Here is a 17,860-nt window from a genome sequence, read left to right as displayed (position 1 = left end):
CTGCTTTCTTTGTACAAGTGCAGAGGCTCTGTTGCTTTCAAGTAAATAAAAAACACCCTAAGGTGTAAAGGTTTGTGTCATCGTTCGTCACTTTCTATAAGGAATGAGACATTCATAATTCACCATAATTTTATTTTGTTTTGTTGCCTTTTAGAATGTCGATACAATGCTACACTCATGTCATCAATAACACCATCTGATTGCAATGTTATACTGCATGCCACACAGGTGTTTAACCAAAGTGGTATAGATGTAACACATTGCCTGACAACTGACACAGTTTTACGTGAATTTAAATAGATGCAATTGATCAAAACGAAATAATGGCTGTTGACTGATTATCTTGCTATTGCCAGGTGCTTCCATATTGTGAAATGTCTCAGTTAGTAGGATGTCTTCTCAGGCTGTACTTAATTTCTCTCCTTCTCCTGCCAAGTATACTTGAATCGGGAAGAACAGCTCCAGCTGGACCCTCTAAAACACGAAACACAAAACCGCATTGACATTGGACGCCTTTGTTCGTTTTGAACAGTCTTTCTAAAATGCTATCTAATCAATACACTGTTGTTAAGGAATTAAGGTAGCGAAACGGTCCAAATTGAACCAAATAAGTGTAAACTACTGAAACAACACATACATAGGCACTTACCCTCACTTCGAAAATGCTTTCCAGCGCTACTGGTAGGGAATGAGTATGTTTTAACGCCACTGTGAGCAATAATCAAGCAATATCACCAGCCATTATATTATCATATTATATCCATGTGAAGAATTGAACACTGGCCTTCGGCGTGACGGGTGAATGCTTCCCCACCGCCCCCTTCTCCACATATCGGCATTGAAGGTAGTTATTAGGCAATACCACTAATTCTGTCAAATATTGCCACTATTCGGAGAGACAGGTAGGGAGGTCGGTAGGTTTCAAATGAAAACGATTATTTTGACAATTGTTTTGACAATAGAAGCGATATGCATAGGTCGGGCGTGTAGGCGAGAAGTAGGCACCAATTGTGTCCCCTTCTTGCTAATCTGTCTCTTTCTGCATACGAATCGGAATTTCGCTTTATGTATATCAATGATCTGATATCGTTAAAGTATGGACAATTAGCCAATTCCTTCCATTGATTGACCCGCTTGAACCAGAAACAAAAGAGACCAGAGAACCCACCTCATTTGTTTCATATTTAGATGTATGCATAAAGAGTGACACCAAACTCTCCACAAGACTGTATCACAAGCGGGATAAATTCAACTTTTCAACAGTCAACTTCCCCTTTTTGTCATGCCCTATTCCAGCAGCTGGACAGCCTTTGGTGCAATTCTTGCTCAAAAGATGTTTGATCAGGGTTACAGCATTTATGGGTTTTTTCAAATTTGACACATCAGTGACAAAAATGATGTCCTATATAGCTATGCAATTCTCTACTTTGACTTTCAACATACATTGTATGTTGCAGTGTTTGTTCAGGTGAACTTGCCTTTGTTTGTGACGGGTGCCACACTTTTATCATCACTAAGTGATAGTGATTAAAAAAATACAGGATGATGCTACAACACACTTTACTTTCAGCAGAGACTTCTTATGATTATGGAAAGGGTTTTGCTGCTTCCATTGATATAGAAAATAATATTTACCATCTGGGTCACAGCCGATTATCTCCAGTCTGAAGCATGGAGCCTTCTCCCATGTTTCAGGGGTAATACGTATAACGTCGGTGAGTAAATACGGGTCCAGAATAGGAGAGTAGCTGACGGTAGCGTTGTAGATGGCATCAGCGCCCTGGGAAATCAGTGCACAACTCATCAGTATATTACACATCTTACATATCCTTGAATTAGTGTTTCTATTAGAGGGCGAGGTACATGGAATCGACAAAACGCGAATAACTGTAAAGATACGAAGATTGAAACAGATGTTTCCTTAAAATCTTCTAACGTTGTGTATGTCACATGTTAAAATTGTTATTATGAAAGTAAACCTCCCCTTGTGGCCGTTTAGTATTTGGAAAACATAAATATCGAATGGATAAGTATTTGAGTGAGTGAGTGAGTTGGGTTTAACGCCGCTTTTAACAGTATTCCAGTTATATCACGGCGTATCAGCTTAATGTGGGAGGAAAGCCCGAAGTGATGCCAGTCTCAGACGTTTATCACTTCGGTGAAACCCGAGAGCACGAGTATGGTGCTGACAAACCCAGAAACATAATTGGGGCGAACCAGGATTCGAAGCCACAATAATAGGTTTCTGGCGTGCCCAAGGGACGCAACTCTGCATAGCGAATCGCGGCGCCTCACACGTCTGGGCAACCCGTGCCTCCGGCTTAGTATTTGATAGGTGAGGGAACGGTTTCAGATGCATCACGACTGAAAGCTTAATGGGCAGGAAATATGAAGGTTAGGCATGCTTGAGGCATTGATGACGTCCGTGTAATGAACGGGCGCGGACATGGTGCACAAACCAAACATTAGACGAACTAATCCCTCATTATCCGTGGAACCATAACCATATGTTCAGATAGGTTTCGCAACTTGATCTTGATCCATGAAAAAAACAGGAGGATCACGCCTCACACTTAATAGGACTGACCTCAAACTGAGAACATTATGTAGGCTGATTGGAAATGATACTTTACCTATTAATACTTATTGGTTATCAATACTTGGCTTAAATTGTCTATTAAAAAAACATCCTACCGCCACATATGTTTCCATGGCGCCATTGTAGATGTTGTGATACTGCAAGGTGAAGGTCTTCATGTAGGTGTCAGGTAGCTCCCAGTAGTGCTGTACATTGGGCTGCTCAAACATGAGCATAGCCACCAGGTGAGGCTTGGTAAGCCGCACCTCGTAATAAGGCTTGGTATCGTTAGCCGCGGGACACCAGGCGCCATTTATTTCACCTGAAGTAGTAAACAGAAAACAACGCTTCTTTTTCGCTAAAATGTGCGATTAATACACCCCCTGATATCTTTACTGGAACACATATACACGTACTGATGGCATACTTAGCTTTTCCGCGAACACAAAAACACTATCATGACCCATTGATAGTACTTTCACTGCTGCCTTGTCTGTTTCAGCAGATACTCAAGACTGGTATTATCTGGCTTTGACGTTTTTGTTTAAATAGATAATGTTCACATTGAATACGATTGTTTTCCACAAAACCCAGTGGTTTATTCCACAATATTTCTGAATCTTACTCAGTTTACTTATAGACACAAGTACGTGTATATTTCAAGTATATGCATGCATGATTTATGAAGTTTACCGCATGGCCTCTCACTGCTCCAGCTTAATCACATGAAGAAACTATCACTGAAAACTACCATAACTTGAACTGCTGTTTTGTCATTGAATCATTTGCGAGCAAAACACCACGATTTAAATACATGGTATTTTTCTCTTGAGACCAACTTGAATCGTTCCGGTACGTTGTTTATGTGTCACCTGTTTATCACCGAACTCAGCAATACTCTAGCTATATAGCGTCGGCCTCGAAATATCCGATTCGTGACCAGACAAGCCAGTGGTTGTAAAAAGCAACTTTTAACGCTTGCGGGCTCCGACGGCAAGCAATCCACCAGTTACCTAGCCTAACTATTCGACAATCACATGTTACTGAGAACTTATTCTATCTTGCAATTCCCAGGATGCTGGTACCTACCCGCGCAGCAGATGTACCTGGCTTTTTCTTTCCCTTGTTCAGGCGCCGAGGAGGACACTACCAGTTGGTTGTCTTTAATCTTGTTGTTCCACATACCAAGAGGCTTTAGGCAACCTACAGTGACAAAGATTATGATCATGATCACTGCATGTCACCTTAATACTCACGATAAACACAATGTAATGTATTTAACACTTACCGCGAGCTCGAGTATGGTCCTGAAATCCAACGATCACAATCAGGCCATATCTGTAATTCTAACTCGGATATGGGGCGGTCGGGTAGCCTAGTGGTTAAAGCGTTCGCTCGTCACGCCGAAGACCCAGGTTCGATTCCCGACATGGGTACAATGTGTGAAGCCAATTGTGTCCCCCGTCGTGATATTGCTGGAATAGTGCTAAAAGCGGCGTAAAATCGTACTCACTCACTCACTAACTCGGATATGATCATTGTATTATGTTCAACTACTCTGCAAAGCGATTTGCGGCTTCTCAATCAAAAAACGGCAATTAGACTTTTTTTCTCTTACCTCCAACCTCCGGCAAATCTGAAATTGCAAAAATACACTTATGTTTAGCTTCCTTCTTGGGATCATTAGATGTCAAAAAGGGAGTTTGAAATGATATAAGAAATAAGGAGGATACGGCGGATTTTGACGCAAATGTATATGCCCATGTTCAATTATTGCACATGTTAATACACTGTATTTATTAAACAGACAAATAAAGTACATACGTATATATGTGCAGTTCGGACCGTAGTATGGAGGAGGGCACAAGCACGTGTTTTTCGATATGCAGGACCCGCCATTCTGGCAATCACAGAGATCTGAAGTGGGTGAATAGAATTAGATTCGTGTAAATATATTTTCAAAAATGCTTGACATATGAAAGAATGCATGTAAAGTATAGTTGCATGTTCGACGGGTTCAACTCCAGATGCACATTTTATATCAATGATTCAGAATTACAAAATGAACATAAAGATCGGTAGATGGAATAATTAGATCAATTAAAATAAAGAAAAACACCTTAAACAAGTTCACGTAAGCTAAAACGCAATTAATCTCACTTCCATACACCATAAAAGATTTAACGTCACAGTCACAGTTTTCAACATTCGTGATCACACGTGACAATACGGGAGGCAACTACATCCGTCCGAAGTTTTTTTTTGATATGGGCATTCTGGAGTTTGTCCCTAATTTGCATCCCTAAATACGTGTAGGCCTGACCTTCCATGAGATAACGAGATAACTCCTCATTATTATTATTATTATTATTATTATTATTATTATTATTTGTTCCCGTAGTAGTTCATATTTACTTTCACAGCCGAATATTTCAAATCTGAAGCAGGCATGATGTTCCGCGTCGACAACTGATATCCGGATGCGTTCTGACACCGGTCGCTGTATTTCAGTCAGTGTTGACACAACGGTAACGCTGTTACCACGAACACCAAGCATGTACTGCAGGACAAAGGACAAAGCACAAGTAATAACAAGCATTTCATTGTCACCATCATTATAATGAAACTTACAAATATAGTGAGGCATGTTTATCTCAAGGCTAAAGAATTTCAAACGTCATTAAATAACTATTTCTCCTAGGTTGGGTGAAATTGGGTTTCACGTCGCGTACAAGTTTATTGCACTTACATGTATATAGCGACGTGCATACACGTGTTTGTTTTGGGGGCTGCATGCTTGTTCGAGGCCGGACTTATATATCGATTTTATAGTGCTAGCCCACTGAGATACCATGCCGCATTTTAACATGCATATCCCACTCATACACAGGTTCCGGACTCCGAGCCGACCAGTCCTTGTTTTAGCCCCTTAATGCCGAACGCCAGGCAGGGTAACAACAAGTACAATCTTGTAACGTCTTTTTGGCGGACTCTCTACCCACTAGACCACGGAAGCGGTCGTCTTTCTCCTAAGAAGTGAGGGTCCACACAATAAATGTTCCGTGTGTTCATCACATAACAGGGAGGGATGCACGGATGGCGAGGTCATGGAAGGCGCAGTGCTTCTCTGTACATGACTGCCTCCTTGGTCGTGACGCGTTCCGCTAATCATGGGATTGAATCCAAGATTATCTCTGTTCATGACACTTGGTTTGTCGCCAGCATACCAATGATTGTTGGTTTTACAAATGTGGTAAACGTTCGCGACATGTTGGCAGTTGACATATCCGTCCCGTACAGTCTTCTAAATGTTATTGAAGCTGGTTTCTACAACGAATGCAAATAAATCAGTTTCCATCTTCTTATATAAGTTAACGTGTCAACAGATTGTAAAATGTTTTGCAGGATCCTAGTGGTAGTAAATGTCCGGGGGGTGAGAAACTTCTGTTTCAAGAGGATGGATGTTTCAAATAAGTGTTCATGAAAAATCCAAAGTTTTCCTTCAGATTTTCGATGCATCACATATTTTATCAATTAAATGTGGTAAAATGCAATCTTTAGAAACATATAATGGGCCTTATTTATAACTAAGAAATTAATATTTAACCGCCTAGCTCATGTTCTTTGACAAATACCACTTTTGTGAAACCAAGGATCATGAGTAAATCGAACTCACAATCAACGGCAACTGAGACTGAAAAAGTCTGCCGGGCCCTTGCCCATGTGCGAATCCTTTTGGTTGGTACTAAAATCAGTTACTATAGGTCTGTTTTTAACTAAATACACTTATTATGGAGTGTTCTATCACATTTCAGATTGTTCTCTGCCATATGTGATGATATTTGTTCCCCATAAGGTGATACCCGCCGTGATATTGCTGGAATATTGCTAAAAGCGGCGTTAAACAATACTCACTCACTCACTTAAGGTGATACTGAAATACACTTACTGAAAGTACAGATTGGTACACAGATACACTTATGTAGCATTCTGTCCCATGCGGCCAGATTGCTCTCTGTCGTATGAGTACTCTCTCTTATAATAATGTGAAAACTTTGTTCCCCCCTAGATTCGTACTAAGATACACTTACTATGGAGTGCTCTATCTCAGGTGTGTTCAGATTGTTCTCTGTCATATGTGATGATATTTGTCCCCTTTAAGTTGGTACTGAAATACAAATGAAGGTCCAGACTGGTACCAAAATATACTATACAATATTCTGTCCCCTGGGTCTAGATTGTTCTCTATCATACGAGTACTCTCTCCCATAATTATTTGATGACGTTTGTCAGCCTTATGTACTAAAATACACCTACGAAAGGTCCAAAGTGTGTTCTACCATATGTGATGAGCTCTGCCCCGACCCCTTGGTTGATACTTAATATACTTATACTTACTATTGGTCCAGAGTGCTCTCTTCCATATGTGACGAGCTTTGTCCCTCCTATGGGCTGGTATTGGAAGGTGTAGTTGGTCATGTAGTTGCGGACAACGGAGTTTGGATCGGTGCCCTCTGGTGGCTGTATCTCAATGGCCTGGATCACCCACGGTTTGTCAAACGTCACCTCGATGTACTGATCGTGGATGGGAAGTTTTGGGTCGGGACACCACCCACATGGCCTCTCTAGAAAATGCAACATGGTATCCACAACTATGGCGATGGTTTGTGTAACCATGCAAACATGGATCAAGAATAACATCTAAGAACGAATCATATCAGTGCTATTCTGGTTGTGGTGAAGGGGTCTGGGGAGGCTGTTGTTTTATTGTACATGTGTTTTTTCTTCCGTCATTGCGTCAAGTCATACCTTTTTGTCCTCTGAGACTAGGACCAATACAACTTTTTGGGGAACCCCGAAAAGGTATTTTCCAGAACATGCCCCAGCCAAACAACTCTACCCCAACATACCCAATGGCAAGCCTCCTAAATAGCAATACTAGAGATTCCATCAGAATGTCATTGAAGGATCATGTGAATGAAAGCGACAAAATCGGAATTCTCTGTTAAAACTTGTGTCCTTTGTAAGATTCCGACTACATCATTAGCATGTGTTTATGATTCACAAATTCAATAGAATAATGATGATACCATGTGTTCGCAAAGCATGTGCTATTTTATCAACAATATTTCAGTCAAAAGCAGTTCAGTAATTTCAATGTAAACACGTACAAAATCAAACTCCAATCGCACGACTAGTATCTGAACATCTAGTTGTAACATGTATATATTGTCTTACTTAATTACATATGCGTTTGTGTTCAAATTCAGTCTATTCTGTCATACTTACGTTTGCAGTTGGATTGGGCCATGGCTGATGTTTTTCCTTTTGCATCCGATGAGGAAACAACATGGTCGTCTTTGATGATGCCATTACGCCACAGGGGATCCTGGCACACTACGAAAGAAAAGAGTCTGATATTAAAATTGTCGCGATTATATACTGAATAGCAATTTAGTGTCATTCTTGGAAATACCTCAACGTCCACGTAGCTACTCCTATTTGGGTCATGAAGTCTTAACGATATTCTTCACAGTCTACTATATTTACAAGTGACAGCGACCTGTGAAGATCATGTTTAGAATTGAACTTCAGTAACCCATGCTTGTCGTTAAAGGCGGCTAACTGGATCGGGTGGTCAGGCTTGCTCGACACATGTCAATGTTTCTCGACTGCATAGATCGGTGCTCATGATGTCAATCACTGGATTATGACAGACAAGCGTCATGTAGCTGGAATATTTGCTGAGTGCGGCGTTGAGCAATAATCAATCAATAAATCAATCAATCAATATATATATATATATATATATATATATATATATATATATATTGTCATTGTCAGTTACACTGAAGAGCTGTCATGAGACGAAAGTACTATGTCTGAAACTTGACTAACGTGGACTTTATTATTTTATTATATATGCTCTTCCAAATTTTTATTTACTGTATGTTAAATAGTCCTTAAAAAGAAAACATTCCTTTCACTAACTAACATATCTTATATAACAGTTCATATTACCTCTTTCCGGAACTGGAGTTGTTGTTGTTGCTGCTGTTGTGGATAGAAAAATAAGGAAAGAGTGTACATGTTACTTAGACAACGCCGAAAGCAGATATCATGAAACTTCCATTTTAAGAAAACTCTGGAAGTGATTTTGGACATCGATATTTTGGCATTGCGTTCATTCGTTTACCACATTTGAGAAATATGAGACCAAGGGTGGGGTGCTGTCAGATCAGATCAAGCATGATAATCGATGAGAATTTCATTCGAAGCCAGGAGAAGCTTAGTCACTGGCACCCACAAGCGACATTAGTTCGGTAGTATCAGTGCCCTGCATCGTCCGATAATAATTGTCAAAATAAAACATTAATGTTTCCAGCCGCCAACTTGACGTCGCAAGTATGCTATGATAAAATTTCCAAGGCACTATTTGGTGTATTTACACGTACAACAATAAGGCATTTAATTTAATTTACTTCCAACTTTGCAGCTTGAGAGTAAACGCTGCTAGGGATATTATTTCAGTGGCATCACGGCGTGACAGCTTAATGCGGGAGGAAAGCCCAAAGTGATGCAGGTCCTAGACGATCATCCCTTTGGCAAAACCCACCACGGGAATGGTGCTAGCAAACCTAGAAACATAATCGGGGCGAAAGTTGGGAAATGGGAAAGTTTATTTGATAGTGGATCAAATGTGGTCATAAGTGCATAATGTATATAACCGGTATGGGTATACCATGACATGCTAAACACTTACTATTTTCGCAACACTTTCCCTCAAAACCATCGACGCACAGGCATATCCCATCATGGAAAGATCCACTATTGAAGCATGTTGCCCCACATTCTTGACTCATTTGGCCATCCGCATAGGGCACGTTACATTTCGTGACGCAGGCGGCATACTCCAGATCAGCCTCGCAACAGATGCCCCTGTTCCTAGTCTGGCGTCCATTCCCGCCACAGGTCTCGGTGCAACCTCCCCAGGATGCCCAGGGGTACCAGTCACACTCATTTATACCTACTGTGCAATTACTGTACACAGCGCACGGAGCAATGGTCAGCAGGAGCACCGTCAACAGGCCGTTGGTGGTCATCTTGCTACATGTGATGGAGGTTCAGCCCAGAGACTCTGAGGCTTAACGTGGACTGTATGAATCCTTATCAGGGTGTGTCACGGAGGGGTTCGTTATTTACAGTTCTCCCCGACACTGAGGAATCTTGATGATTGTACACTTAGACACCCTAACTCGTCCGTCTAGGACTGGGTCGTGTTAACTTGCCGCGTGTTGGTCGCCAGTAACCATACAATGTTTATCTGATGTATGTATAAGGGATTGTAATATTCAGGACATCCATCGTGTCCACCGAACAAAATATTTTTTGGAAAATCCTGAAGCAAATTTCCGTGTGTGTATGAAGAGATCAGAATAAATTATTAAATTTATTTTTTGAGGCAAGTCAAATAATGTCGACAGCTCAACCCGAGTCTCTTCATTGGCCAGTAATTATGCATCAGTCATGATGCCGTCGTTGGTTAAAAGAACTTATTACATTCTTGTGTCTCAGTGTCGGGGCTTTCGAATCACATGAACATGAATTCTGATGTGACTGTTGGAAAAATGTATGGAACACCCAATGTACATCCTGTAACGAAAGAAACGTTTACAGTCAACATCGCGTCAACAATGATGTGTCATCATCTACTGTGACACCATTACCTATTACGCCAACAGTGACGTCAACATTAGTATTTAATGAACAATTTCACAGCGTGAGCTAATTTTTACATGATTATTACGGGATTCGAACCAGCGCTCATAAGTTTCTGGTACGCCTAATGAAGGAACGCAACTCTGCACTCCGAAGTGCGGCACCTTCGAGGACTCGGGTGATCATACCCCGATCATTCTTTATTCACAATAGTGAAATGTATTTGGTACTGTTGAGAGCACTTTATTGATGCAATATAAATAAAAAAATATTTACAGTCCCTCTGGTATCAATGATTAGTCGTTATAGTGATGGTATGACGCCAGGTGATTGTCATTTTTTGTAGGATTGAGAGTTCAAACTCATGTTACCAAATGCTGACACATGTATTTGCTTGTTTGTTGTTTAACGCCGCACTTAGCAATATTCCAGCTATATGACGGCGGTCTGTATCTAATCGAGTCTGGACCAGACAATCCAATGATTGACATCATAAGAAACGATCAACGCATTTGGAATACGATGACATGCAACAACCCATTCAGCGAGCCTGACTACACAATCCCGTTAGTCGCCTCTTACGACAAACATCGTCGCCTTTTACGGAAAGCATGGCTGTCACTTGTAAACAAGGTAGATTGTGAACAATGGTTAAGACTTCATTACCCAAATAAGAGTAGCTATGTGTTTAAAAATAAGCATTAGTATAGTTGGAAACGGTTCCGAGGGGATTGGGGATAAGAAGTGACCCCTGAAATTAATCAAAGAAATGTTGGGCAATGTCCGATAATTAAACGCAAAACTATTCAAGACGTTCGTAACATCTTGTACGGAAACACGAGCATGTTGCATACAGGTGAAGCGGTCGTAAAATCTCGCATGTACACTATGCATCAATATCAATTAAATTTGACAGCAAAGAAGGCAAAGCTTCAGAGTAATGCAAAGTAGAAAAAAACGGAAGTGACAAGTTTTCTTATACAAATCATACTTAAGGATCATTCAGGATTGTGAAATTTGACTGAGCAGTTCAAAAGCAGATATATCTAGAAATAAAAAGAAATTATTTAAAGAGATTGTAGTACATCGTTAAATCTTCTAGAAATAGACTGAATTATTTGGATAGGTTGAAGTAAATCATCAACTTTTTTCGGTATTTTTTACACATTACTAAGAGATTATTATACAGCAGCTTTTTTTATGTCATACCCCATATCACCCGGAGACCCTCATATCAGCCAAGATGCCAGAGGGCTGATATTTATGGTTTGAGGGTTGATGTAGGGTATGAAATGAAAACTGACACATAATAACCTTCTTTTCTTTACCATAACATCAAATTAGAACATGTACCTATGTGCAAATGAATGCTACACGTTGTCACATTGTTTGGAAGACATTGTCACGAAACAGCTTGCTGAGCAGACGACGCACTAAGGGACGTAACTCTAATTTCTTACCACCCGGGGTGATATCGATCGCCAATTCAAAATGCATTAACAAGCCATATCAGTCGCCAGGGTGTGTAAAACGGGTGTGGTTAGTATATCCCCTGTGATATGATCGTCTCTACTTTGGCCCTATCGCACATGCAAAATGCCTCCTTTCATTGATATGATAACATCATCAATCACTGTGCCGTAGCCAGCCCCTACCCCCCCCCCCCCCCCCCCCCCCCCCCGGTAAAAAAAGGTAACTACGGCCTTGAATAAAACGATATAGTCCTGACACTGCGTGAGACCATATATCTTGTGGCTGCTATGTTTTGCGTTACAAGCCCAAACAACTACAGACCACTGGGCCTTGGTCCGGTGTCGCCACCTCAGCGGTCGGGTCCTCGCATATCATTTGACCTCGTCAAGGGTAATTATTTGTAAAATGATGAATTCACAAGTACGGGGGAACTAGGTGAAGCATGAGCCAGACTCGCTGACTTGATTGATGCATGTTCATGGTATAGGGTGTGGAGGGCTGCGTGGATTGTCTAGTCGGTATTTACAGGTCGCGGTCATATGACTGGAATATTACTTCGGGTGGCGTTAGACAAAAAAACAAACATCATCTTTGTAAGTCTTATGGACTGTTTTCCTCTATTTCTGTTGAATAACTGCAAAATGAATGCAAATGCATGCATAAGGTACGAATGTTTATAAACGGGACTTGTAAAGTAATCTGTTGAGAATGATTTGGCAAGTCTAGAATAATCATGCATTACTCAAGGCTCCATTTGGATTTTATATATTTATTAATAAGAAAACTTTATTTCTGGGAATATTAGTATGGTTCTGGTTTTGGGGTGAAAGGGGGGACACATGAAAAAAGGACACAGATCATTTTTATTCAAATTAAACATCACTTAGGGACTGGTCATTATATTTTAGAGGGTCGGTGACATTGGTCTTGGGATTTCATTTTAAATTTTACAACAAAAACAATATTTGAAAAAAATTCACTGTTTCAATTTTTCAGGTGTGTATGTTAATTAATTTTCTCCTCTCTGTTGCACAGGAGAATAAGTGGAGAAAGATTGTATTAGATGAAATATCTACCCACGAGGAAGGAAATATAAATTATCATATGGGTCTGATCTGTTCTAAAAGGCATACAACGCTTACTCATCATGTGGTTAGTCCTGCATCCTGACCGTGGAATATATTTATTTTATGAAAAAACATATATCTAGAAACTCATACAAAAGCAAGTCTAGCCAGCTCTAGCTAGCTCTATTCCACACCATGATCGTGAAATATATTAATTTTATGAATAAAATAATAATCTAGAGACGCATACAAAAGCAAGTCTAGCCAGCTCTATCTAGCTCTATTCCACACCATGACCGTCAAGAAGGATATTGTGTAATATAAGATTTCAGAGACTAAATGTTAGTCTACTCATGTGGTATACAGCATTGTAATGTTATGACCAGGAGTGAGAGAAGAAATACATTGTGGAGTAATGATTGGATCTAGAAGTAAAATATCTAAGGAATGTACAAACTGTAATACTTTTTCCAAAGATTATTATCCCCATGTCATCTAATAAACTGTGAATGTGTTCTTTCACAGAGAGAGAAATTCTTTTTCACGCTAATTGATAATCGTGATGCTGAAAAGTATAGTAAAATATAAAGGAGAGAAGACCCTGACATGATAGCATTCTTTCTTGGTGCAGATAATAATGACATTGATGACATGACGTGGCATTTTACTATCATAGTATTAACAAAAATAAAGATATCCTGAACAACTTGTGGTAAACATATTCTTAATATTTCTCACAGTTTATAGCCTGTATATATACGGGACACTGTTCCCATGCTTCGTTATGATATATATGTTTGATTATTTTGTAATTTAATTATTTAATTAAATAATTTTGATGTTTTTGAGAGTCTTTGGATTTACTACTCACTCACTCACTCACTCACTCACTTAACCCTTGGTTAGATAAAGGACATACTGCCACAAAAAGCCACAACACAACACAGCTGTTGCTGAAATGAGATATGAACAAAAACACAGAGATATGTGGGTCAGCCAGCTGAGTAACACTCGAACCTTACCAAGATATGTTGACGTCATTTTGAGAATATTTTCGTAATAAACGTATGGACGTCAAACTGTGTTGTTCGTATCGTAATTTGTGAAACAGCGGAAAGTATCGAATATCACTGTCGTGTTTTTACTTTTCAATTAAAGAGAGACTTGACTCAAATCAATTAACTAAGGAAATCCTGACACATTTCATTCCTGTCTTTGGTCACAGCTTACCGGAATACCGTGGAATACCGTATTGTTACTGTATTTTGTTTTCAGATAATAATGAGGTAAAATAAATAACGTACAAAATAAACATTCTAAGAGAGAACGGTTCTAGCCAGTGGTGTTTTTTCTTTGAAAAAAGAAAACGAAGAAAAAAATGACTTACAACTATGATCTTATGAATGGACATGAATTTACTGTCTCAGGCAATAAATGTTGGCCCATAAAGTGCGCATATACGTTCAGCATGGATAACATGTGTGAAAAATACCAATAGCTTTTGATACCCCAAAACGATGAAGCAGTTAAAAGTTGATTTCCCTCAAGACTGACAGAGAAAGGGTGCGCGCTTTGAGAGTGGCGGTGCTCGTTACCATCGGAACACCACGAGAAGTTCCGAATGTATTGACGTTGTTTAAATAGAGTGACCTCCCTTACCCAAACATAGAAGAAGTGGTGCCGTGCTGGCTTTGTGATCGTCTGTCTAAATTTTACTTGCCAGTTTATGTTTGGCGTAGTTTACAGGTATGTGGTGTTGTTTATCTGCTCCACTGTTCACGTAAACGTTGTTCTTCACTATCAAGCCGTGCAGTGCAGCATTCATGGCTCGATATAGTATAGTACAGGTCAGTCGACTGTGGGCCTAATAAAAGTAAAATTAAGATTCCATTTTGACAGATGAAAAATCTGCTACCATTACGAAGAGTTTCTGTGGCATTGTGTAAAGGCGATAACTTTATCAGCTATACGAACCCTGTGTGGTACTGACAGTGACAATCAAATCAATCAATCCATGGTGGAACAGCTTTCTTTCCGGACACGACTGTCACTAGTCACAATTTTAACTGACCGGCCGAGTTTGTAAAAATACCCAATGAATTTTGGGTCAGATATTAGATTGAAAACAAAGACACTTTCATCGTACTCATTTTATATACTTATTGTCCTGTTTTCCTGTTATCATAAATATATAGTTACATACAACCAGGCATTCGTGCTTGTAAACATCAGTTCTCCATTTTACTTGTTTTGCACTCATCATTTTCTCATAAATTGACAGTCATTTACAAATTGTCTGTTTACATTGTGTATGTAATCATGAATATATTTATATACATATACACATATACCATTTACTTTTACTAATATTTCAATGTAAATATCAATATTTTTATGCACATTATTCTCATTTTTTTGGGGGGGGGAGGGATGCACACCAAAGGGGTGAACATTTAAGTCCTGCATCACTCCTGGCTTTCCTCCCATATCAAGCTGTGATAACTGCACTAACTGTTCAAAGCATTAAACCATACTCAATCACTCGCTCATATGATATGCAATGATAATGTTTAGTTCATGATTAATGTGATTTATGCAAGGTTTTGGGAAATTATAGCTTAAAACTGTATTTTCTGTAGAGTAATGAAACTGAGCCCCCTATATCCATACATGCTGCTATGTCCTGTAGACTTTACACACACATATTCACAATTCCAAATTCATGACAGCTACTACTGTTTGGAACTATTCCACCCATTCAGGGATAATGTCAATCTTTTTAAAGGTAGGTTTACTCTTTTATATAACATGTATGTAATTTTTTTACTATTCATTAAAACTGATCATTATCATACCATATATTCAAGTAATTATGAATAACATGCATCAAGAAATATCCTTTTTATATTTTGAGATCATCATGAAATAATGTATACAAAAATTATGGGCACAAAACATTTGAAACCGAATATGACCGATGGTTGATGGGTTGTAACGAACTGATTGTAATAAATGATCTTTAACCAGTTTCCTTGTACAAATTAATGTAACAGAAATAATTAAGGCAGTAATTTGCTCTAAAGTGATGTGCACGAAGTAGAACCCTGATTAGAATAGGTCTCTAGTCCTATTTTTGGCGTGAGAGAAAACTGAATTGAAGTGGATTTGTGACAGTTGTTACAGTCACAATCAAACGTAATGTGATCCATGTAAGGGAGATAACCGGAGTAGTTTTCCAGTTAACAGTATTATATTTATAGTACATGTGATGCATTAAGTATCTTTAAGTGCCCTGTCTGGTACCAACCGGATAATCTACCCATGACTCATCATTATTATGGATTAACTGTCCTTTGTGAAATAACTGACAAATTCATTTCACTTGGACAATTAATCCATGATTCCACCATTTATTTCTAATGGTTTTGGAAGTGATTTCCAACATTAGCTGATAAGTCCTTCATTATAAACACCTCAGAAATTATGATAGCATAAAAAGCAGATATCAGGTAAGGCCAGATATTTCATAATGATTGTTTGAGGATCTTTTGCCCCAGAATTCAGTTTGTTAGGTTGAAAAAGTCAATGAAAAAATATCCAATTTCAATCACACTGGGTTTTTTCATCTCTTGCAAATTGTCATATTTTTGTGACTTTTTAAAAAGTTTTTAAGGTGACTTGTCATGAGGTTTTGATTGTAGTGTTTTATTTTTTAGGGTGGTGGGGTGTTTGCATATCAGGCCGAAGACAGGGGTTTGAATCCCCAATGTGATATTGCTGGAATATTGCTAAAAGTGGTGTAAAACCCAACTCACTGTTGTATTCTGTTCATGATATAGTAACATAACTGTAACAGAAAAAAATTGTTTTATTTTTTATTTTACATATTTTTCCTAGATGAAATAAAAAAACCCACTGCTATTGATTTTATAGTTTTTACATTTCAATTTGTTTGGAGTTGCTGGTTCATAAACCAAATTCAAAAACAAAAGTCTGGCCTAATTTAACATCGATGCTAGAAAGATAGATTTGGGCTTGTCACTGCCCTAGGTTTAGATGTGACTACAGTGTTGTTCTTATCTCCTGAATTCAGCATCCACTGGCTTCCGCAAGCAGTGATGGACATGTGCCTCAAAGTTTATATTTTTACCAAGTAGCCATATGGCTACAAGTAGTTTCTTCCAGGTAGCCAGTGGTAAAATCAAGAAGTCAAGCCAATATTGTAGGAAGCCAAAAGCATTTGAAATTGTCTTTTATCAAACCTAGCAGTCAACCTGACTTGTTCAAAGGTCAGATGGATAATACTAGTCGACTGGAGGCTGGTTATGTCATTCCTGGAGTTGAAATGCTGGTCTGTGACTTTGGGGAGAAGTAGGTCAGTGTAGCATATGGTTTTAATATTTTTAAGAGCTTCAAAAAATAGTATTGTCCTGATTACATGATTCAGATGAAAACCAATTTGTTTGTGTACTTATAACAAGGGGGTGGCTTTGCTGGTGTTGGAGACGTGATGTTGCTAATGAGTGACATGGAGTCGAAAGTTTGTGGTCTATACAAGTTTACTTTATAAAGCTAGATATATACACTTTTAGCCGGCCTGAAAAAAGCAATTAAAGAGTAAAAAATTATATCTAGAATCTTGCAATGCAGTAACAAAGCAGCTTAGCCCTCAACATGCTCAAACTTTGCCTTTCTCACAACTTGGAAAGATTTATCAAATTAGCCAACTCATGTATTCATGATGATTAAGTTGGCCTTTGAACATTGTTTTATTTTTGACATTGTGTGTTAGCTGTATGTGGGAGGAAGGTCCAAAGTGACTGGTTTTACCCAGTACATCACATACACAGTTTTGTGTCCAGTAAATTATTTATGCACAAGTAAATATTCAATGTTTTTTTGTTTCAGGCCATGGAATTAATGCATTCTCTTCAACAATCAAAGAGGACAATTACCAATCACAAGAAGAAGAGATGTTTACAGCCATGATGGCTAGTTGAGGAGATTTTACAATTGACCAATT

General features: G+C 38.9%; 1 protein-coding gene across 1 annotated transcript; it reads right to left on the bottom strand.

Moving 5' to 3' along the window:
- Window positions 1–292: 292 nt before the first annotated feature.
- LOC139455749 (lactadherin-like) lies at window positions 293–9,681 on the bottom strand. The gene is made up of 11 exons (XM_071237294.1): window positions 9,327–9,681; window positions 8,600–8,632; window positions 7,868–7,975; window positions 6,977–7,203; window positions 4,994–5,138; window positions 4,403–4,495; window positions 4,197–4,214; window positions 3,668–3,781; window positions 2,695–2,900; window positions 1,636–1,780; window positions 293–474 (listed from the first exon to the last, which is right to left on the bottom strand). The coding sequence occupies exons 1-11, from the start codon at window positions 9,679–9,681 to the stop codon at window positions 380–382; spliced, it is 1,539 nt and encodes a 512-aa protein (XP_071093395.1). The 3' UTR covers window positions 293–379.
- Window positions 9,682–17,860: the final 8,179 nt, after the last annotated feature.

The sequence above is a fragment of the Haliotis cracherodii genome, unplaced genomic scaffold (genome assembly GCF_022045235.1).
Source record: "Haliotis cracherodii isolate W230 unplaced genomic scaffold, xgHalCrac1.p SCAF_11, whole genome shotgun sequence".
Classification (NCBI taxonomy): Eukaryota; Metazoa; Mollusca; class Gastropoda; order Lepetellida; family Haliotidae; genus Haliotis; species Haliotis cracherodii.
This window is presented reverse-complemented; position numbering and strand designations above follow the sequence as displayed.